General features: G+C 43.6%; 2 protein-coding genes across 4 annotated transcripts in view; one reads left to right on the forward strand and one right to left on the reverse strand.

Moving 5' to 3' along the window:
* The window catches only part of LOC112236757, a 28,072-nt gene extending 23,278 nt beyond the window's left edge, over nt 1-4,794 (forward strand). For both annotated transcript variants that reach the window (XM_042298478.1, XM_042298479.1), the window contains exons 26-32: nt 1,790-1,920; nt 2,621-2,754; nt 2,844-2,998; nt 3,059-3,265; nt 3,566-3,660; nt 3,754-3,878; nt 4,348-4,794. In XM_042298478.1, coding sequence (XP_042154412.1) covers nt 1,790-1,920; nt 2,621-2,754; nt 2,844-2,998; nt 3,059-3,265; nt 3,566-3,660; nt 3,754-3,878; nt 4,348-4,625 — 1,125 coding nt within the window. In that variant the 3' untranslated portion in view covers nt 4,626-4,794. The remainder of the gene's footprint in view (nt 1-1,789; nt 1,921-2,620; nt 2,755-2,843; nt 2,999-3,058; nt 3,266-3,565; nt 3,661-3,753; nt 3,879-4,347) is intronic.
* On the reverse strand, nt 4,794-7,947 carry LOC112236758 (inhibitor of growth protein 2). 2 transcript variants are annotated; one of them, XM_024405371.2, is made up of 3 exons: nt 7,626-7,947; nt 5,754-6,339; nt 4,794-5,705 (listed from the first exon to the last, which is right to left on the reverse strand). In XM_024405371.2, the coding sequence occupies exons 1-3, from the start codon at nt 7,768-7,770 to the stop codon at nt 5,621-5,623; spliced, it is 816 nt and encodes a 271-aa protein (XP_024261139.1). In that variant the 5' UTR covers nt 7,771-7,947; the 3' UTR covers nt 4,794-5,620. The 2 variants fall into 2 exon arrangements, with proteins under 2 accessions (XP_024261139.1, XP_024261138.1); XM_024405370.2 differs by having other exon boundaries at nt 4,794-6,339; nt 7,626-7,946.
* Between the last annotated feature and the right edge of the window lie 14,988 nt (nt 7,948-22,935).

A 22,935-nucleotide genomic window follows, 5' to 3' on the forward strand; every position in this document is an offset into this window, starting at 1 on the left:
CAGAAAAGCAGAACTTAATATTTGGTACAGAAACCTTTGTTTGCAATTACAGAGATCATACGTTTCCTGTAGTTCTTGACCAGGTTTGCACACACTGCAGCAGGGATTTTGGCCCACTCCTCCATACAGACCTTCTCCAGATCCTTCAGGTTTCGGGGCTGTCGCTGGGCAATACAGACTTTCAGCTCCCTCCAAAGATTTTCTATTGGGTTCAGATCTGGAGACTGGCTAGGCCACTCCAGGACCTTGAGATGCTTCTTACGGAGCCACTCCTTAGTTGCCCTGGCTGTGTGTTTCGGGTCGTTGTCATGCTGGAAGACCCAGCCACGACCCATCTTCAATGCTCTTACTGAGGAAGGAGGTTGTTGGCCAAGATCTCGCGATACATGGCCCCATCCATCCTCCCCTCAATACGGTGCAGTCATCCTGTCCCCTTTGCAGAAAAGCATCCCCAAAGAATGATGTTTCCACCTCCATGCTTCACAGTTGGGATAGTGTTCTTGGGGATGTACACATCCTTCTTCTTCCTCCAAACACGGCGAGTGGAGTTTAGACCAAAAAGCTCTATTTTTGTCTCATCAGACCACATGACCTTCTCCCATTCCTCCTTTGGATCATCCAGATGGTCATTGGCAAACTTCAGACGGGCCTGGACATGCGCTGGCTTGAGCAGGGGGACCTTGCGTGCGCTGCAGGATTTTAATCCATGACGCCGTAGTGTGTTACTAATGGTTTTCTTTGAGACTGTGGTCCCAGCTCTCTTCAGGTCATTGACCAGGTCCTGGCGTGTAGTTCTGGGTTGATCCCTCACCTTCCTCATGATCATTGATGCCCCACAAGGTGAGATCTTGCATGGAGCCCCAGACCGAGGGTGATTGACCGTCATCTTGAACTTCTTCCATTTTCTAATAATTGCGCCAACAGTTGTTGCCTTCTCACCAAGCTGCTTGCCTATTGTCCTGTAGCCCATCCCAGCCTTGTGCAGGTCTACAATTTTATCCCTGATGTCCTTACACAGCTCTCTGGTCTTGGCCATTGTGGAGAGGTTGGAGTCTGTTTGATTGAGTGTGTGGACAGGTGTCTTATATACAGGTAACGAGTTCAAACTGGTGCAGTTAATACAGGTAATGAGTGGAGAACAGGAGGGATTCTTAAATAAAAACTAACAGGTCTGTGAGAGCCAGAATTCTTACTGGTTGGTAGGTGATCAAATACTTATGTCATGCAATAAAATGCAAATTAATTACTTAAAAATCATACAATGTGATTTTCTGGATTTTTGTTTTAGATTCCGTCTCTCACAGTTGAAGTGTACCCATGATAAAAATTACGGACCTCTACATGCTTTGTAAGTAGGAAAACCTGCAAAATCGGCAGTGTATCAAATACTTGTTCTCCCCACTGTATATATTTATTGTTGGACATAATAGACTGAAAACACTAGGAAATCAGCTCCCAAATTATTTTAATTTAAGAAATCTGTTCCCAAGTATTCCCATGCATAAGAGAGAAACGTGATTGTATACAAATGTAATCAAGGTTTGAAATTATTATGTGTTAGTCAAACATTAAATCTGTTTGGGCTTCAATTTACCGTCTACAAATGATTTGTAATCATGTTCCGGCCCCCCGTCCATCCGCTCTAGAAAAAGAATGGCCCGCTGCTGAATCTAGTTGATGATCCCTGGCCTATAGGTTTTAGCCCGGGTCTCCTACATGCAACAAGACTGTGTTATCCCACTGAGCTAAACGCCTAGTCATTCATCTTCTGTTTCACTTGACACCGTAGACTCTACTGGTCTATGACCTCATCAAGAGAAGCTACGTGAGGAGACAGTCTGGTCTCTACATCGTCCCCTGTCCCCGACACGAATACAGGCTTCTGGAGGGGCAGCTACTTCTGGGTCTGTCTGAGATGAGGTGAGAGCGATTCGGTTACTTGAAACAAGCACCAGCTAACTTAGTCCACTTCCTGAAACACCACACCCCAAATAAAGTCCCTCTGAGCCAGTTACTCCAGATAAATAATACCTTCTAGCGTCCTAATGGTCTCATAGCTTAACGTTGTTGTGTTCATTGTTGCCCCTAATACGTTTTGCCTCATTGTCGTGAACTGCTTTTGGGATGTGGAAGGCTAGAGCTTTTTCATTGTCCAGACCCTGTTTTATTTGGGACTGTTAGGAGGTACAGGGATCATGGCCTGTTTTATTTGGACTGTTGGGAGTTACAGGGATCATGACCTGTTTCATTTGGACTGTTAGGAGGTACAGGGATCATGACCTGTTTCATTTGGACTGTTGGGAGGTACAGGGATCATGACCTGTTTCATTTGGACTGTTGGGAGGTACAGGGATCATGACCTGTTTCATTTGGACTGTTGGGAGGTACAGGGATCATGACCTGTTTCATTTGGACTGTTGGGAGATACAGGGATCATGACCTGTTTTATTTGGACTGTTGGGAGGTACAGGGATCATGACCTGTTTCATTTGGACTGTTGGGATCACGACTTGTTTCATTTGGACTGTTGGGAGGTACAGGGATCATGACTTGTTTCATTTGGACCGTTGGGAGTTACAGGGATCATGACCTGTTTCATTTGGACTGTTGGGAGTTACAGGAACCATCTGATTTTGTGGGACCTGGAGTCTGGGTATATCAAAGGGAGGATGAAAGCATCCCACACAGAGTCTCTCCTGTCCAGCAGCACCGTCAGAGACAGACAGTCCCAGATACCACCAAATGAGACCACAGGTAACAATACCAGAGACCAATACCAGAAAAGTTGTGCACGGGGATCTAGCTAAGCTATTTGACTACTATTTGGGGACTATTTCCTCCAGCTCTAGTGATGCCCTGGGACAGACGGACAGAGAGCCACTCTGCTAAGTGTAGGAGGCTGGAGAAGGAGGATCAGAGGGAGAAGGAGGAGCAGCGCAGTCTAGACAGAGAGAAATACAACTCCATAGACCAGTACCTTCTCAGTGGGGACCAACAGGTAAAATGTGTGTGTTTGTGATGCGATGTATCTTCATTCCCCTGATCCCCTCACTACCAGGTGGTGGTGTGTTCCTATTTCTCCCACCACCTCAACGTTTTCAGCGTGGGCTCCCAGGACCACCTCCACACCCTGGAGGATAGGACGTCCCTGCTGGTCCTCCACACCGCCGCCCTCACACACCCCGGGGGACACCTGGTGTTGGCCAACTACAGCCAAGCTCAGCATATACCTTACCTCACCCTCTGGGACCTTCAGAAAGGCACGGTATGTACACGCTTAGAGAAAAGGGTTCATCAGCTGTCCCCATAGGAGAACCCTTTTTATTCTAGGTAGAACCCTTTTGAGTTCCGTGTTTAACCATCGGTGTAAAGGGTTGTACGTGGAACCAAAAAGGGTTCTTCAACGGGTTCTAGATATAACCTTTTCTTCTGAGTGTACAGTATAAAGCCAGATTCAAATAGCTTTATTGTCCATCTGGGATCAGTGACAACACTATTTTACAGTACATTGGCTAAATTATTTGACCCCCCCCCAATTATTGTATTTTTTTTACACTTGTGAAAGGTGAGGAAAAGATTGAAGAACGAGCCAGGAGTCTGTTGTGTGGCAATCACAGACGATGCCAGCAGAGTCGCCTTTGGGATCAGCGGATGTAACAAGTAATACGTTTCAAAATGGCACGTCACTCATAACATCTGCCTTTATGGTCTGTCACAATGAGAAGGCTCATGCTTACCTCTTCTCCTGATTAGGCTTAAAGTGTGGGATCCCTTCAGGAGGAATCACAAGACTATCTCGGGCTACGCCAGCCTGAGGCTAGGAGGATCCAACCAGCTTTATATCACTGAGGGAGGAGCCAAAGCCATTCTACTAGCAGGTAGGACAGAGATCCCTTTTATAGAAAAGTGAGATAATTAGGTTTCTCTGTGCACAAAGATATTGGCAACCTTGCACAAGTCACTATTTCTTCTCAAAATAGATGTGAAAAAACATGGTTTTCAAACATGCACAGGACTCAAAACAAATATTTAAACTCACTTTAAAGTAAAAAATTATCTGGACTAAATTATCCCAAATTCAGATACATTTGGCTGGAGGAAAGTCATCCTCGACAAGTGTAATTGATCCTACTTGTGGTAAGTTGCAGATGCCATTCAACCAGTTTTGAAAAGTGCAACGGTGCCACTATATTTGAGCGCATCGGTAAGGGATAGTGGTGAGTGGAACAGGGTGTTCAAACAACTGATAGAAGAATGTGTGTTTACACGCAAGTGAAAGTAGAGTGAGTTATATAGTGTCACACAGGTTATAGAAAAGTGACAATTCATGCTGTTTTATTCACACAGGTGAGCTGAGCCTATGGGACTTGGAGGCCTGCAACGTCCTCTCTGTCCTTTCCCCTGATGCCCACGTCCAGTGTCTGACCCTCCTTGGAGGAGACAACAGTAGCACCCTACTGTTGGGCCTTAGCCACAGCCCCGCCCTCGTCGCAGTCAGGCTGACGTCACAATCACAGGGGGTCGCCGTGGCAACCGGCTCCAGGGACGAAGACGTGTTCTCGGAGTCCAGTAGCAGCGAGGATGAAGACGAAAAGGACAGTCAGACACATGTCGGACTGGAGTAGAGTTTGTTCAGGAACTTCATGTTATGAGTATTTGGAGATATCCTGCCTTACCGAGACACTTCAGCCTTCGAACAGGATGACCTGATAAGTAGAATGTGAAGTGTGTGTGTGTATGTGTATATATATGTATATATATATACAAGAAAAGACAATGATTGGTCTCCCATCTGCAATACAACTGTTTTAATGGATATAAAATAAACATTACATGCTATTACACTAGTTTGACAAAGTATGTAGAATGTCAACACAAACATGAAATACCATTGACGGTGCCCCCGATCATCATCATTATATAGCAAATCAAAGTGCTGCATCTGAGGATGGTCAGTTGAAAAATGAAATCATAAAACCTAAAAATGTGAAGTATTGTGTCAAATCCCAGCTCAGGTAAGTACTTCACATAAGGCTGAAACAGAGCAATCTACCCCTCCATCTGCCATACAAATAAAACGTAGCACAATAAACTATTTAGACCCATCTGGTAGTGACCAAATCAATGAATCGAGACTTGTTGATTTGGAACATATTTATTTTTTTAAACTGCATAAGAAATGAAACTTACTGAATTGAAAAAAGGGGCGAACATAATGCATTCATTTTCACAAAAAGAGGACATCATTCAGGTACATTACATCAAGTCAAAATGGCCAGTAAGCCAAAATATGCTTTTTGAGTTACTTTAATTCCATTCCGCCAAGTGTTGAGTAACACGATAGAACCCAGTAAGATGGCAGCTTTAGGCTTCTTAAAGTCAACATCTGGCTTCCCAGAATAACCTTTAGGCTTCAGTGTGGGTCCACCAGTATGGTAACAGCACCAGTTCAGTATTGGTCAAATCCTTTACTCAAGAGTTGGCGCTGCAGGAGGAAAAAGTGTTTCGATTGTGCTCTCAAAACTTCACAACATTTAGTCATACCTTGAATGACTTACTTTGACAAACTCAATCCTCAGTTCGGCAATGTTCCCGAGAGGAAAGAGAGGACATGTCACAACTACCTGGACCTCCTGTCCTTTTTGTTCTTATCCAGGCTTTTGTCCATAGTCTTTTCGTTGTCCCCTCTGCACTTGGGACAGAACCACTTCCCCTTGGGCTTGTAGGTGAGCCCCACGCAGGAGAAGTGGAACCACTCGATGGGGCACGCGTCGTTGTCACAGCCAATCATCTCGCCGTAGGACACCTGCTCACACAGGCAGTAGGTGGGCTCGTTGGGGTCGATGGTGAATTCCACAGGCGAGGCGCCTCGCTCCTGCTTGGCCTTGCGCTTCTTCTTCTTGGCAGACTTTGACCTTTTCTCCCGCGGCTGCATAGGCAGTTCGTCCGCCGGGTCATCCATCACTGTTCCGTTCCCTGAGGCGTGGTTGGCGTCGCGGCTCTCGCTGTTGCGCTGACGTCTCGGCCGGCGGGCGGAGGAGCGCTCCGCAGGTGTGGACACCGCTGCCTCCTGAACGGAACCGGAGCGCCGCTCGGTGACGACCCGCTCCCGCTCGCTGGCCTCGCTGGGCTCCTGGAGACAGAGGGAGTGGGAGTCCATCTGGCGGGAACGGTTCTCTACCAGCTCAGTCATCTGGGTGACCACATGGATCTTCTCGTCGCCCAGCTCCTGGCTGCTGATGAGGGCCCGCTGCAGCTGGATCTGAAGCCTCTTACGCTGTGCCGCGTCCCGCTCGCCCTGGTAGCGCTCGTAGACATCGTCGACCTCCTTCAGGACCTCTGCAAAGCACACAGAATGACAAGAGTTCAATGTTAGGATGGGTGTCTAATGCAATTGTGGAGTTACTATTGAGTTGAGAAATTTGCATTGGGAATACAATCCTATCCGACGCTGTGTCAGTCAGAGGAAACTTTTACATACTCAATGAAGTTCCTGGTAGGAACAGGGGGCAAATGCATTATGAATTTCCCTTTTGTGCACAATTGTATGCATATTTTATTGTTGCTGCAAACTGTAGGAGCACTGAAATCAGCTGATGTCAATCTGACAAACGAGTAATAAGATGGGAGATATTAGAATTTATAGATTCCTTACTACTTCCGCATTGGTTTATATTCAGGAAGTGATGACACTTTCTGCCTGATCAGGGGTCGTCACTAGTTGCCACAAAGTCATAAACCCCGCCTGTTTCTACATTGGTCTTGAAAACCTAACCACGCTGCTAACATTTATGCCTAACCTTAAATACTAAAAAGCGAATTTGAGTTATGAATTTGTACGATATTGACAATGGTAACTAGTGACAGCCCTGGTCAGGGGGGTTGTCCCTCTGCTTGCTAAGTGGATCACACACACACGACTACAACAACACTTGGGGCGTACAACTGTCAGACGAAGTAACGTTACTGGCACAACAAACAAAAAATGAGACATTTTTTCAGCTCGTAAATGACACATTTTCATCACCGGCGGATTGCAACCACGACCATCCGTTTAACTAAACTGAGTTTTAACGTTACTCCGAATATAACATTTGCTAGCGAGCACAACACCGTCGACCAAAAAAAAAAAAAAAAACCCACAAAAAACATCCCTTGCAATAGTAAAACATTAAAAATAAAAATTAAAACGCATGCAAATGAAAAGAAAAAAAAAGGGTTTGACCAACTCTTAAGTAAGCCGCTAAACGACACAAATAAACACCCCTTCTTGCCAAAATGGCTGATCTGTGGTTATCAATCTCATTTCTATCGAGGCAACTCGGACCTCACTTCGGAGACGTTGTTTATGGATAACAAATTGAAGGCATACATCACTACTCGATAGAAGAACCAAACGTTATATTTCAGAAAGAAAAGGGGGTGAGGGAGGACCCGAGTTTAATACTAGCTAGCTAATGTTAGCTAGTTGCTAATGTATGGAGTATTAACATCAGCTAGTTACTGTAGCTGTCTAAAGTGACTCCGGCACTGGTCAATACAACGCACTCATTTTTATACGATTTTTATCGTCATAAACTCTTAAATAAAACCACCAAAAAATAAACGAAAGGATAAAACAATACCTTGATACTTTGAGTCAATTTCTCGTAGCAGAGAGACGTTTCTTTGTATATCCAAAGGCAGGGATTCAACACATTCCAAATAATCTTCCACATAGCTGACGAGTTGCGACTTTTCTACGTTTGGGTAATGATTATGACCTAACATTGTTCCACCGATGCATCGAGACAAGAAAACATGTACATAGATTTGAGATGATAAAAAAAAAAAATAATAATAATTAAAAAATGTATCTAGCTAGTATGGTTTGTAATGGGCAGTTCCATCCGCAAGGCGAACTGCAGCACTTCACTTCAAACAAAACTGCACCCACTGCGCATGAGCGAGTATATTCCTTTTATGGCAATGCATCGCATTTTCACTTTTTTTTTACTTGGCGGGATGGGCCATTCATATGTCTAGCTTTTGGATTGGCTGTGAACATTTTTTTACTTGACTGGATGGGCCATTCATATGTCTAGCTTTTGGATTGGCTGGGATTTTTTTATTACTTGGCGGGATGGGCCATTCATATGTCTAGCTTTTGGATTGGCTGGGAATTTTTTTTTTTACTTGGCGGGATGGGCCATTCATATGTCTAGCTTTTGGATTGGCTGGGATGTTTTTACTTGGCGGGATGGGCCATTCATATGTCTAGCTTTTGGATTGGCTGGGAATTTTTTTTTTTACCTGACGTGATGGGTCATTCATATGTCTAGCTTTTGGATTGGCTGTGAACATTTTTTTACTTGACTGGATGGGCCATTCATATGTCTAGCTTTTGGATTGGCTGTGAACATTTTTTTACTTGACTGGATGGGCCATTCATATGTCTAGCTTTTGGATTGGCTGGGAATTTTTTTTTTTACTTGGCGGGATGGGCCATTCATATGTCTAGCTTTTGGATTGGCTTTTTTTTACTTGGTCTAGCTTTTGGATTGGCTGGGAATTTTTTTTTTTTTTTTACTTGGCTGGATGGGCCATTCATATGTCATTTGGCTGGGATTTTTTTTTATTACTTGGCGGGATGGGCCATTCATATGTCTAGCTTTTGGATTGGCTGGGAATTTTTTTTTACTTGGCGGGATGGGCCATTCATATGTCTAGCTTTTGGATTGGCTGGGAATTTTTTTTTACTTGGCGGGATGGGCCATTCATATGTCTAGCTTTTGGATTGGCTGGGATTTTTTTTTTACTTGGCGGGATGGGCCATTCATATGTCTAGCTTTTGGATTGGCTGGGATTTTTTTTACTTGGGGGATGGGCCATTCATATGTCAAGCTTTCGGAGCTTTTTTTTTATTACTTGATTTCATATGGCTTTTGGATTGGCTGGGAATTTTTTTTTTACTTGGCTGATTCATATGTCTAGCTTTTGGATTGGGGGATTTTTTTATTACATTCCATTCATGTCTAGCTTTTGGATTGGCTGGGATTTTTTTTACTTGGCTGGGCCATTCATATGTCTAGCTTTTGGATTGGCTGGGAATTTTTTTACTTGATGGGCCATTCATATGTCAAGCTTTCGGATTGGCTGGGATTTTTTTATTACTTGGCGGGATGGGCCATTCATATGTCTAGCTTTTGGATTGGCTGGGAATTTTTTTTTACTTTTTCATATGTCTAGCTTTTGGATTGGCTGGGATTTTTTTTTATTACTTGATGGGCCATTCATATGTCTAGCTTTCGGTTTGGCTGGGATTTTTTTATTACTCTTCAGCTTTTTGGATTGGCTGGGATTTTTTTTTACTTGATGGGCCATTCAATGTCTAGCTTTTGGATTGGCTGGGAATTTTTTTTTTTACTTGACGTGATGGGTCATTCATATGTCTAGCTTTTGGATTGGCTGGGAATATTTTTTTACTTGACGTGATGGGCCCGCCATATTTCTAGCTTTTGGATTGGCTGTGAAAAATGTTTACTTGACGTGATGGGCCATTCATATTTCTAGCTTTTGGATTGGCTGTGAACAAGATACTGATTTTGTCGCCACAGTGTTTTAGGCTGCAATGTTACGTTTGTCAACAACTGTTGTCACCAATTTAACCACTAGATGGCGATATAGGCTTACTCTATCCAGCTACAACTGGTAGTTTGAAACGTAAACTAATCATCTGTGGCGACAAATGAAGTATATAATCCTAACTCTTTTCCCAACGTTAACCACGTGCTCCAAACCTGCTATGTTAGTTTTCATAATCCGCCACGTTAATTCGCCCAACCTGCCATGTTAATTATGATAACCTGTCCGTTAATTATCCTAACCTGCTATGTAAACGAAATATCTGTGGCAACAAATCAACAATAAAACCACATTTGTATTATGAACTTTTCCCGAGAAAGTAAACCATTCATTTATATTTTATTAGGATCCCCATCAGCTGTTGCGAAAGCAGCAGCTACTTTTACTGGGGTCCACATGAAACATGACACAACACAGAACATTAATAGACAAGAACAGCTCAAGGACAGAACTACATACATTTTAAAATGGCACACACAGTCTACATATCAATACATACACACAAAATATCTAGGTCCAATAGGGGAGAGGCGTTGTGCCGTGAGGTGTTGCTTTATCTGTTTTTTGAAACCAGGTTTGCTGTTCATCTGAGTAATATGAGATGGAAGGGAGTTCCATGTAATAATGGCTCTGTATAATACTGTATGGTTTATAGAATTCGTTCTGGATTTTGGGACTGCAAAATGATGGCCTAAGTGTGTGTCAGAGCTGAGCGTAAATTGACTATGCAAACAATTTGGAATTTTTAACACATTAATGTTTCTTATAAAAAGAAGAAGTGACACAGTCAGTCTCTACTCAACTCTTAGCGAAGAGAGACTGGCGTGCAGAGCATTTATATTATCCCTCTGATTACAATGAAGAGAAAGACGTGCCTTTTTGTTCTGGGCCAGCTGCAACTTAACTAGGTCTTTCATTACAGCACTTGACCACATGACTAGACAATAATCAAACTAAGACTAAACTAGAGGCTGCAGGACTTGACCACATGACTAGACAATAATCAAACTAAGACTAAACTAGAGGCTGCAGGACTTGACCACATGACTAGACAATAATCAAACTAAGACTAAACTAGAGGCTGCAGGACTTGACCACATGACTAGACAATAATCAAACTAAGACTAAACTAGAGGCTGCAGGACTTGACCACATGACTAGACAATAATCAAACTAAGACTAAACTAGAGGCTGCAGGACTTGACCACATGACTAGACAATAATCAAACTAAGACTAAACTAGAGGCTGCAGGACTTGACCACATGACTAGACAATAACCAAACTAAGACTAAACTAGAGGCTGCAGGACTTGACCACATGACTAGACAATAACCAAACTAAGACTAAACTAGAGGCTGCAGGACTTGACCACATGACTAGATGTTACGTTCCCCAGATTATGTGTTGTAGTTTGTGTATTTACATGTGTTTATTTCAGGAAATGGCTTCCTGAAATCCCTCAAGCAGCTGATTGGTCGACTCCAGGGCTAATTGGAGAGCTGACCCCGCCCCCTCGTCAAGACACAGCTGTCTCCAATTACCCATTCCTTCAGAAGCTATATAAAAGCCAGTGTTCTGTTCAGGAGATCTTTTTTGTAGAGGATTTTGCTGGAGGTAGATTTGTTAGAGATTTGTTAGAGATTTGTTAGAGATTTGTTAGAGATTTGTTAGAGATTTGTTAGAGATTTGTTAGAGATTTGTTAGAGATTTGTTAGAGATTTGTTAGAGATTTGTTAGAGATTTGTTAGAGATTTGTTAGTTAGATTTGTTAGAGATCTTGCTGGAGGTAGGGATTGCTGAGATTGATTGTGATAGAGGTTGATTTTGTTGGAAAGTGGTATGTTCTGTGAGTTTGTTGCTCAGATAGAGCTTATTTGACATCCTTTTGTTTCTTAGTTTGTTTAAAATTGTTTAATATTCTGTTTCATTTGTTCCCAGGGGGGAAGGGGAAGGCACCTAGGGAGTGCTTAGGCAAGAGGCCCGCGGGCATACATATACCCGTAGCATATTCGCTGTCTAGACACACTAGGTAAGACCTGGGCGGACCACCCCTTGTATTTTGGTTAGGGCACCAGGTGGTGCTAAATTAGGTAAGTAGTGGGTAGGCAGGTAAGATAGGAGAGGGGGGGGCTTTGAGATTTACTTTCTTTGCTTTTGGTTCTGTCCAGCCCCTTTTCCCCATATTACCGTGTAAAGGAATAAAGTCCTTGTAAACGGTACCACATTCTGCCTGTTGTCATTCTTACTTGCACCTACAGTCCATACCTTTTTCGCTTCACAGAGAGTTTAGTTGTAGCAGGGTGTTGCGTTCCCTCTTCATAGAGGCGTGCGTAACACTAGACAATAATCAAACTAAAACTAAACTAGAGACTGCAGGACTTGACCACATGACTAGACAATAATCAAACTAAGACTAAACTAGAGGCTGCAGGACTTGACCACATGACTAGACAATAATCAAACTAAGACTAAACTAGAGACTGCAGGACTTGACCACATGACTAGACAATAATCAAACTAAGACTAAACTAGAGGCTTTTTGTGGAGTGTGGTGTCCAAAAAGCAGAGCATCTCTATATTACAGACAGACCTCTCTCCATCTCTTTATTAAAGACAGACCTCTCCCCATCTCTTTATTACAGACAGACCTCTCTCCATCTCTTTATTACGGACAGACAGACCTCTCCCCATCTCTTTATTACAGACAAACCTCTCCCCATCTCTTTATTACAGACAGACCTCTCTCCATCTCTTTATTACAGACAGACCTCTCCCCTTCTCTATATTACAACCAGACCTCTCCCCTTCTCTATATTACAACCAGACCTCTCCCCTTCTCTATATTACAGACAGACCTCTCTCCATCTCTATTACAGACATACCTCTCCCCTTCTCTATATTACAGACAGACATCTCCCCTTCTCTATATTACAGACATACCTCTCCCCTTCTCTATATTACAGACAGACCTCTCCCCATCTCTTTATTACAGACAGACCTCTCTCCATCTCTTTATTACAGACAGACCTCTCTCCATCTCTTTATTACAGACAGACCTCTCCCCTTCTCTTTATTACAGACAGACCTCTCTCCATCTCTTTATTACAGACAAACCTCTCTCCATCTCTTTATTACAGACAGACCTCTCCCCATCTCTTTATTACGGACAGACCCCTCCCCTTCTCTTTATTACAGACAGACCTCTCTCCATCTCTTTATTACAGACAGACCTCTCTCCATCTCTATATTACAGACAGACCTCTCTCCATCTCTTTATTAAAGACAGACCTCTCCCCATCTCTTTATTACAGACAGACCTCTCTCCATCTCTTTATTACAGACAAACCTCTCCCCATCTCTTTATTACAGACAGACCTCTCTCCATCTCTTTATTACAGACAGACCTCTCTCCATCTCTATATTACAGACATACCTCTCCCCTTCTCTATATTACAGACAGACCTCTCCCCTTCTCTATATTACAACCAGACCTCTCCCCTTCTCTATATTACAGACAGACCTCTCTCCATCTCTATATTACAGACATACCTCTCCCCTTCTCTATATTACAGACAGACCTCTCCCCTTCTCTATATTACAGACATACCTCTCCCCTTCTCTATATTACAGACAGACCTCTCCCCATCTCTTTATTACAGACAGACCTCTCTCCATCTCTTTATTACAGACAGACCTCTCTCCATCTCTTTATTACAGACAGACCTCTCCCCTTCTCTTTATTACAGACAGACCTCTCTCCATCTCTTTATTACAGACAGACCTCTCTCCATCTCTTTATTACAGACAGACCTCTCCCCATCTCTTTATTACGGACAGACCCCTCCCCTTCTCTTTATTACAGACAGACCTCTCTCCATCTCTTTATTACGGACAGACCTCTCCCCTTCTTTATTACAGACAGACCTCTCCCCATATCTTTATTACAGACAGACCTCTCCCCTTCTTTATTACAGACAGACCTCTCCCCATCTCTTTATTACAGACAGACCTCTCCCCATCTCTTTATTACAGACAGACGTCTCCCCATCTCTTTATTACAGACAGACCTCTCCCCATCTCTTTATTACAGACAGACCTCTCCCCTTTTTTATTACAGACAGACCTCTCCCCATCTCTTTATTACAGACAGACCTCTCCCCATCTCTTTATTACAGACAGACCTCTCCCCTTCTCTTTATTACAGACAGACCTCTCCCCATTGTCTTTATTACAGACAGACCTCTCCCCTTCTCTTTATTACAGACAGACCTCTCCCCTTCTCTTTATTACAGACAGACCTCTCCCCATCTCTTTATTACAGACAGACCTCTCCCCATCTCTTTATTACAGACAGACCTCTCCCCATCTCTTTATTACAGACAGACCTCTCCCCATCTCTTTATTACAGACAGACCTCTCTCCCATCTCTTTATTACAGACAGACCTCTCTCCATCTCTTTATTACAGACAGACCTCTCCCCATCTCTTTATTACAGACAGACCTCTCCCCATCTCTTTATTACAGACAGACCTCTCTCCCATCTCTTTATTACAGACAGACCTCTCCCCTCTCTTTATTACAGACAGACCTCTCCCATCTCTTTATTACAGACAGACCTCTCCCCATTCTTTATTACAGACAGACCTCTCCCCATCTCTTTATTACAGACAGACCTCTCACCATCTCTTTATTACAGACAGACCTCTCCCCATCTCTTTATTACAGACAGACGTCTCCCCATCTCTTTATTACAGACAGACCTCTCCCCATCTCTTTATTACAGACAGACCTCTCCCCTTCTTTATTACAGACAGACCTCTCCCCATCTCTTTATTACAGACAGACCTCTCCCCTTCTCTTATTACAGACAGACCTCGCCCCTTCTCTTATTACAGACAGACCTCTCTCCATCTCTATATTACAGACATACCTCTCCCCATCTCTATATTACAGACATACCTCTCCCCTTCTCTTATTACAGACAGACCTCTCCCCATCTCTTTATTACAGACAGACCTCTCTCCATCTCTTTATTACAGACAGACCTCTCTCCATCTCTTTATTACAGACAGACCTCTCCCCTTCTCTTTATTACAGACAGACCTCTCCCATCTCTTTATTACAGACAGACCTCTCTCCATCTCTTTATTACAGACAGACCTCTCCCCATCTCTTTATTACAGACAGACCCCTCCCCTTCTCTTTATTACAGACAGACCTCTCTCCATCTCTTTATTACAGACAGACCTCTCCCCTTCTTTATTACAGACAGACCTCTCCCCATATCTTTATTACAGACAGACCTCTCCCCATCTCTTTATTACAGACAGACCTCTCCCCATCTCTTTATTACAGACAGACCTCTCCCCATCTCTTTATTACAGACAGACCTCTCCCCATCTCTTTATTACAGACAGACCTCTCCCCATTCTTTATTACAGACAGACCTCTCCCCATCTCTTTATTACAGACAGACGTCTCCCCATCTCTTTATTACAGACAGACCTCTCCCCATCTCTTTATTACAGACAGACCTCTCCCCATCTCTTTATTACAGACAGACCTCTCCCCATCTCTTTATTACAGACAGACCTCTCCCCATCTCTTTATTACAGACAGACCTCTCCCTTCTCTTTATTACAGACAGACCTCTCCCATTCTCTTTATTACAGACAGACCTCTCCCCATCTCTTTATTACAGACAGACCTCTCCCCTTCTCTTTATTACAGACAGACCTCTCCCCTTCTCTTTATTACAGACAGACCTCTCCCCATCTCTTTATTACAGACAGACCTCTCCCCATCTCTTTATTACAGACAGACCTCTCCCCATCTCTTTATTACAGACAGACCTCTCCCCATCTCTTTATTACAGACAGACCTCTCCCCTTCTTTTTATTACAGACAGACCTCTCCCCATCTCTTTATTACAGACAGACCTCTCCCATCTCTTTATTACAGACAGACCTCTCCCCATCTCTTTATTACAGACAGACCTCTCTCCCATCTCTTTATTACAGACAGACCTCTCCCCATCTCTTTATTACAGACAGACCTCTCCCCATCTCTTTATTACAGACAGACCTCTCCCATCTCTTTATTACGGACAGACCTCTCCCCATCTCTTTATTACAGACAGACCTCTCCCCATCTCTTTATTACAGACAGACCTCTCCCCATCTCTTTATTACAGACAGACCTCTCCCCATCTCTTTATTACAGACAGACCTCTCCCCATCTCTTTATTACAGACAGACCTCTCCCCATCTCTTTATTACAGACAGACCTCTCCCCATCTCTTTACTACAGACAGACCTCTCCCCATCTCTTTATTACAGACAGACCTCTCCCCATCTCTTTATTACAGACAGACCTCTCCCCATCTCTTTATTACAGACAGACCTCTCCCCATCTCTTTATCACAGACAGACCTCTCCCCATCTCTTTATTACAGACAGACCTCTCCCCTCTCTTTATTACAGACAGACCTCTCCCCATCTCTTTATTACAGACAGACCTCTCCCCATCTCTTTATTACAGACAGACCTCTCCCCATCTCTTTATTACAGACAGACCTCTCCCCATCTCTTTATTACAGACAGACCTCTCTCCATCTCTTTATTACAGACAGACCTCTCCCCATCTCTTTACTACAGACAGACCTCTCCCCATCTCTTTATTACAGACAGACCTCTCCCCATCTCTTTATTACAGACAGACCTCTCCCATCTCTTTATTACAGACAGACCTCTCCCCATCTCTTTATTACAGACAGACCTCTCCCCATCTCTTTATTACAGACAGACCTCTCTCCATCTCTTTATTACAGACAGACCCCTCCCCATCTCTTTATTACAGACAGACCTCTCCCCATCTCTTTATTACAGACAGACCTCTCCCCATCTCTTTATTACAGACAGACCTCTCCCCATCTCTTTATTACAGACAGACCCCTCCCCTTCTCTTTATTACAGACAGACCTCTCCCATCTCTTTATTACAGACAGAACTCTCCCCATCTCTTTATTACAGACAGACCTCTCCCCATCTCTTTATTACAGACAGACCTCTCCCCATCTCTTTATTACAGACAGACCTCTCCCATCTCTTTATTACAGACAGACCTCTCCCCATCTCTTTATTACAGACAGACCTCTCCCCATCTCTTTATTACAGACAGACCTCTCCCCATCTCTTTATTACAGACAGACCTCTCCCCATCTCTTTATTACAGACAGACCTCTCTCCATCTCTTTATTACAGACAGACCTCTCTCCATCTCTTTATTACAGACAGACCCTCTCCCCTTCTCTTTATTACAGACAGACCTCTCCCCATCTCTTTATTACAGACAGACCTCTCCCCATCTCTTTATTACAGACAGACCTCTCCCCATCTCTTTATTACAGACAGACCTCTCCCCATCTCTTTATTACAGACAGACCTCTCCCCATCTCTTTACTACAGACAGACCTCTCTCCATCTCTTTATTACAGACAGACCTCTCCCCATTCTTTATTACAGACAGACCTCTCCCCATCTCTTTATTACAGACAGACCTCTCCCCATCTCTTTATTACAGACAGACCTCTCCCCATCTCTTTATTACAGACAGACCTCTCCCATCTCTTTATTACAGACAGACCTCTCCCCTTCTTTATTACAGACAGACCTCTCCCATCTCTTTATTACAGACAGACCTCTCCCCTTCTTTATTACAGACAGACCCTCCCCTTCTCTTTATTACAGACAGACCTCTCCCCATCTCTTTATTACAGACAGACCTCTCCCCATCTCTTTATTACAGACAGACCCCTCCCCTTCTCTTTATTACAGACATACCTCTCTCCATCTCTTTATTACAGACAGAACTCTCCCCATCTCTTTACTACAGACAGACCTCTCCCCATCTCTTTATTATGGACAGATCTCTCCCCATCTCTTTATTACAGACAGACCTCTCCCCATCTCTTTATTACAGACAGACCTCTCTCCATCTCTTTATTACAGACAGACCTCTCCCCATCTCTTTATTACAGACAGACCTCTCCCCATCTCTTTATTACAGACAGACCTCTCCCCATCTCTTTATTACAGACAGACCTCTCTCCATCTCTTTATTACAGACAGACCTCTCTCCATCTCTTTATTACAGACAGACCCCTCCCCTTCTCTTTATTACAGACAGACCTCTCCCCATCTCTTTATTACAGACAGACCTCTCCCCATCTCTTTATTACAGACAGACCTCTCCCCTTCTCTTTATTACAGACAGACCTCTCTCCATCTCTTTATTACAGACAGACCTCTCCCCATCTCTTTACTACAGACAGACCTCTCTCCATCTCTTTATTACAGACAGACCTCTCCCCTTCTTTATTACAGACAGACCTCTCCCCATCTCTTTATTACAGACAGACCTCTCCCATCTCTTTATTACAGACAGACCTCTCCCCATCTCTTTATTACAGACAGACCTCCCCATCTCTTTATTACAGACAGACCTCTCCCCTTCTTTATTACAGACAGACCTCTCCCCATCTCTTTATTACAGACAGACCTCTCCCCTTCTCTTTATTACAGACAGACCTCTCCCCTTCTCTTTATTACAGACAGACCTCTCCCCTTCTCTTTATTACAGACAGACCTCTCCCCTCTCTTTATTACAGACAGACCTCTCCCCTCTCCCAGACAGACCTCTCTTCTCTTTATTACAGACAGACCTCTCCCCATCTCTTTATTACAGACAGACCTCTCCCCATCTCTTTATTACAGACAGACCTCTCCCCATCTCTTTATTACAGACAGACCTCTCCCCATCTCTTTATTACAGACAGACCTCTCCCCATCTCTTTATTACAGACAGACCTCTCCCCATCTCTTTATTACAGACAGACCTCTCTCATCTCTTTATTACAGACAGACCTCTCCCCATCTCTTTATTACAGACAGACCTCTCTCCATCTCTTTATTACAGACAGACCTCTCCCCTTCTTTATTACAGACAGACCTCTCCCCATCTCTTTATTACAGACAGACCTCTCCCCTTCTTTATTACAGACAGACCTCTCCCCATCTCTTTATTACAGACAGACCTCTCCCCATCTCTTTATTACAGACAGACCTCTCTCCATCTCTTTATTACAGACAGACCTCTCCCCATCTCTTTATTACAGACAGACCTCTCCCCATCTCTTTATTACAGACAGACCTCTCCCCATCTCTTTATTACAGACAGACGTCTCCCCATCTCTTTATTACAGACAGACCTCTCTCCATCTCTTTATTACAGACAGACCTCTCCCCATCTTTTATTACAGACAGACCTCTCTCCATCTCTTTATTACGGACAGACCTCTCCCCTTCTTTATTACAGACAGACCTCTCCCCATCTCTTTATTACAGACAGACCTCTCCCCACTTTTATTACAGACAGACCTCTCCCCATCTCTTTATTACAGACAGACCTCTCCCCATCTCTTTATTACAGACAGACCTCTCCCCATCTCTTTATTACCAGACCTCTCTCTCTTTATTACAGACAGACCTCTCCCCTTCTTTTATTACAGACAGACCTCTCCCCATCTCTTTATTACAGACAGACCTCTCCCCATCTCTTTATTACAGACAGACCTCTCCCCATCTCTTTATTACAGACAGACCTCTCCCCTTCTCTTTATTACAGACAGACCTCCCCTTCTCTTTATTACAGACAGACCTCTCCCCTCTCTTTATTACAGACAGACCTCTCCCCATCTCTTTATTACAGACAGACCTCTCCCCTCTCTTTATTACAGACAGACCTCTCCCCATCTCTTTATTACAGACAGACCTCTCCTCTCTTTATTACAGACAGACCTCTCCCTTCTCTTTATTACAGACAGACCTCTCCCCATCTCTTTATTACAGACAGACCTCTCTCCATCTCTTTATTACAGACAGACCTCTCCCCATCTCTTTATTACAGACAGACCTCTCCCCATCTCTTTATTACAGACAGACCTCTCTCCATCTCTTTATTACAGACAGACCTCTCCCCATCTCTTTACTACAGACAGACTCTCTCCATCTCTTTATTACAGACAGACCTCTCCCCATCTCTTTATTACAGACAGACCTCTCTCCATCTCTTTATTACAGACAGACCTCTCCCCATCTCTTTAATACAGACAGACCTCCCCCATCTCTTTATTACAGACAGACCTCTCCCATCTCTTTATTACAGACAGACCTCTCCCCATCTCTTTATTACAGACAGACCTCTCCCCATCTCTTTATTACAGACAGACCTCTCCCCATCTCTTTATTACAGACAGACCTCTCTCCATCTCTTTATTACAGACAGAACTCTCCCCATCTCTTTATTACAGACAGACCTCTCTCCATCTCTTTATTACAGACAGACCTCTCCCCATCTCTTTATTACAGACAGACCTCTCTTCATCTCTTTATTACAGACAGACCTCTCCCCATCTCTTTATTACAGACAGACCTCTCTCCATCTCTTTATTACAGACAGACCTCTCCCCTTCTCTTTATTACAGACAGAACTCTCCCCATCTCTTTATTACAGACAGACCTCTCTCCATCTCTTTATTACAGACAGACCTCTCCCCATCTCTTTATTACAGACAGACCTCTCCCCATCTCTTTACTACAGACAGATCTCTCTCCATCTCTTTATTACAGACAGACCTCTCCCCATCTCTTTATTACAGACAGACCTCTCTCCATCTCTTTATTACAGACAGACCTCTCCCCATCTCTTTATTACAGACAGACCTCTCCCCATCTCTTTATTACAGACAGACGTCTCCCCATCTCTTTATTACAGACAGACCTCTCCCTTTTTTATTACAGACAGACCTCTCCCCATCTCTTTATTACAGACAGACCTCTCCCCTTCTCTTTATTACAGACAGACCTCTCCCCATCTCTTTATTACAGACAGACCTCTCCCCTTGTCTTTATTACAGACAGACCTCTCCCCATCTCTTTATTACAGACAGACCTCCCCCCATCTCTTTATTACAGACAGACCTCTCCCCTTCTTTTATTACAGACAGACCTCTCCCCATCTCTTTATTACAGACAGACCTCTCCCCATCTCTTTATTACAGACAGACCTCTCCCCATCTCTTTATTACAGACAGACCTCTCCCCATCTCTTTATTACAGACAGACCTCTCTCCATCTCTTTATTACAGACAGACCTCTCCCATCTCTTTATTACAGACAGACCTCTCCCCATCTCTTTATTACAGACAGACCTCTCCCCATCTCTTTATTACAGACAGACCTCTCTCCATCTCTTTATTACAGACAGACCTCCCCTTCTTTATTACAGACAGACTCTCTCCATCTCTTTATTACGGACAGACCTCTCCCCTTCTTTATTACAGACAGACCTCTCCCCATCTCTTTATTACAGACAGACCTCTCCCCATCTCTTTATTACAGACAGACCTCTCCCCATCTCTTTATTACAGACAGACGTCTCCCCATCTCTTTATTACAGACAGACCTCTCCCCATCTCTTTATTACAGACAGACCTCTCCCCTTCTTTATTACAGACAGACCTCTCCCCATCTCTTTATTACAGACAGACCTCTCCCCTTCTCTTTATTACAGACAGACCTCTCCCCATCTCTTTATTACAGACAGACCTCTCCCCATCTCTTTATTACAGACAGACCTCTCCCGTTCTCTTTATTACAGACAGACCTCTCCCCATCTCTTTATTACAGACAGACCTCTCCCCATCTCTTTATTACAGACAGACCTCTCCCCATCTCTTTATTACAGACAGACCTCTCCCCATCTCTTTATTACAGACAGACAGATCCCCATCTCTTTATTACAGACAGACCTCTCTCCCATCTCTTTATTACAGACAGACCTCTCCCCATCTCTTTACTACAGACAGACCTCTCCCCATCTCTTTATTACAGACAGACCTCTCCCATCTCTTTATTACAGACAGACCTCTCTCCATCTCTTTATTACAGACAGACCTCTCCCCATCTCTTTATTACAGACAGACCTCTCTCCATCTCTTTATTACAGACAGACCTCTCTCCATCTCTTTATTACAGACAGACCCCTCCCCATCTCTTTATTACAGACAGACCCCTCCCCATCTCTTTATTACAGACAGACCTCTCCCCATCTCTTTATTACAGACAGACCTCTCCCCATCTCTTTTTATTACAGACAGACCCTCCCCCATCTCTTTATTACAGACAGACCTCTCTCCATCTCTTTATTACAGACAGAACTCTCCCCATCTCTTTACTACAGACAGACCTCTCCCCATCTCTTTATTACAGACAGACCTCTCCCCATCTCTTTATTACAGACAGACCTCTCTCCATCTCTTTATTACAGACAGACCTCTCTCCATCTCTTTATTACAGACAGACCTCTCCCCATCTCTTTATTACAGACAGACCTCTCCCCATCTCTTTATTACAGACAGACCTCTCCCCATCTCTTTATTACAGACAGACCTCTCTCCATCTCTTTATTACAGACAGACCTCTCTCCATCTCTTTATCTCTTTATTACAGACAGACCTCTCCCCATCTCTTTATTACAGACAGACCTCTCCCATCTCTTTATTACAGACAGACCTCTCCCCATCTCTTTATTACAGACAGACCTCTCTCCATCTCTTTATTACAGACAGACCTCTCCCCATCTCTTTATTACAGACAGACCTCTCCCCATCTCTTTATTACAGACAGACCTCTCCCCTCTCTTTATTACAGACAGACCTCTCCCCATCTCTTTATTACAGACAGACCTCTCCCCATCTCTTTATTACAGACAGACCTCTCCCCATCTCTTTATTACAGACAGACCTCTCCCCATCTCTTTATTACAGACAGACCTCTCCCCTTCTTTATTACAGACAGACCTCTCCCCATCTCTTTATTACAGACAGACCTCTCCCCTCTCTTTATTACAGACAGACCTCTCCCCTTCTCTTTATTACAGACAGACCTCTCCCCTTCTCTTTATTACAGACAGACCTCTCCCCATCTCTTTATTACAGACAGACCTCTCCCCTCTCTTTATTACAGACAGACCTTCCCCTTCTCTTTATTACAGACAGACCTCTCCCCATCTCTTTATTACAGACAGACCTCTCTCCATCTCTTTATCTCTTCCATCTCTTTATTACAGACAGACCCCTCCCCATCTCTTTATTACAGACAGACCTCTCCCCATCTCTTTATTACAGACAGACCTCCCCATCTCTTTATTACAGACAGACCTCTCTCCATCTCTTTATTACAGACAGACC

This window comes from Oncorhynchus tshawytscha, linkage group LG15 (assembly GCF_018296145.1).
Source record: "Oncorhynchus tshawytscha isolate Ot180627B linkage group LG15, Otsh_v2.0, whole genome shotgun sequence".
Taxonomy (NCBI): Eukaryota; Metazoa; Chordata; class Actinopteri; order Salmoniformes; family Salmonidae; genus Oncorhynchus; species Oncorhynchus tshawytscha.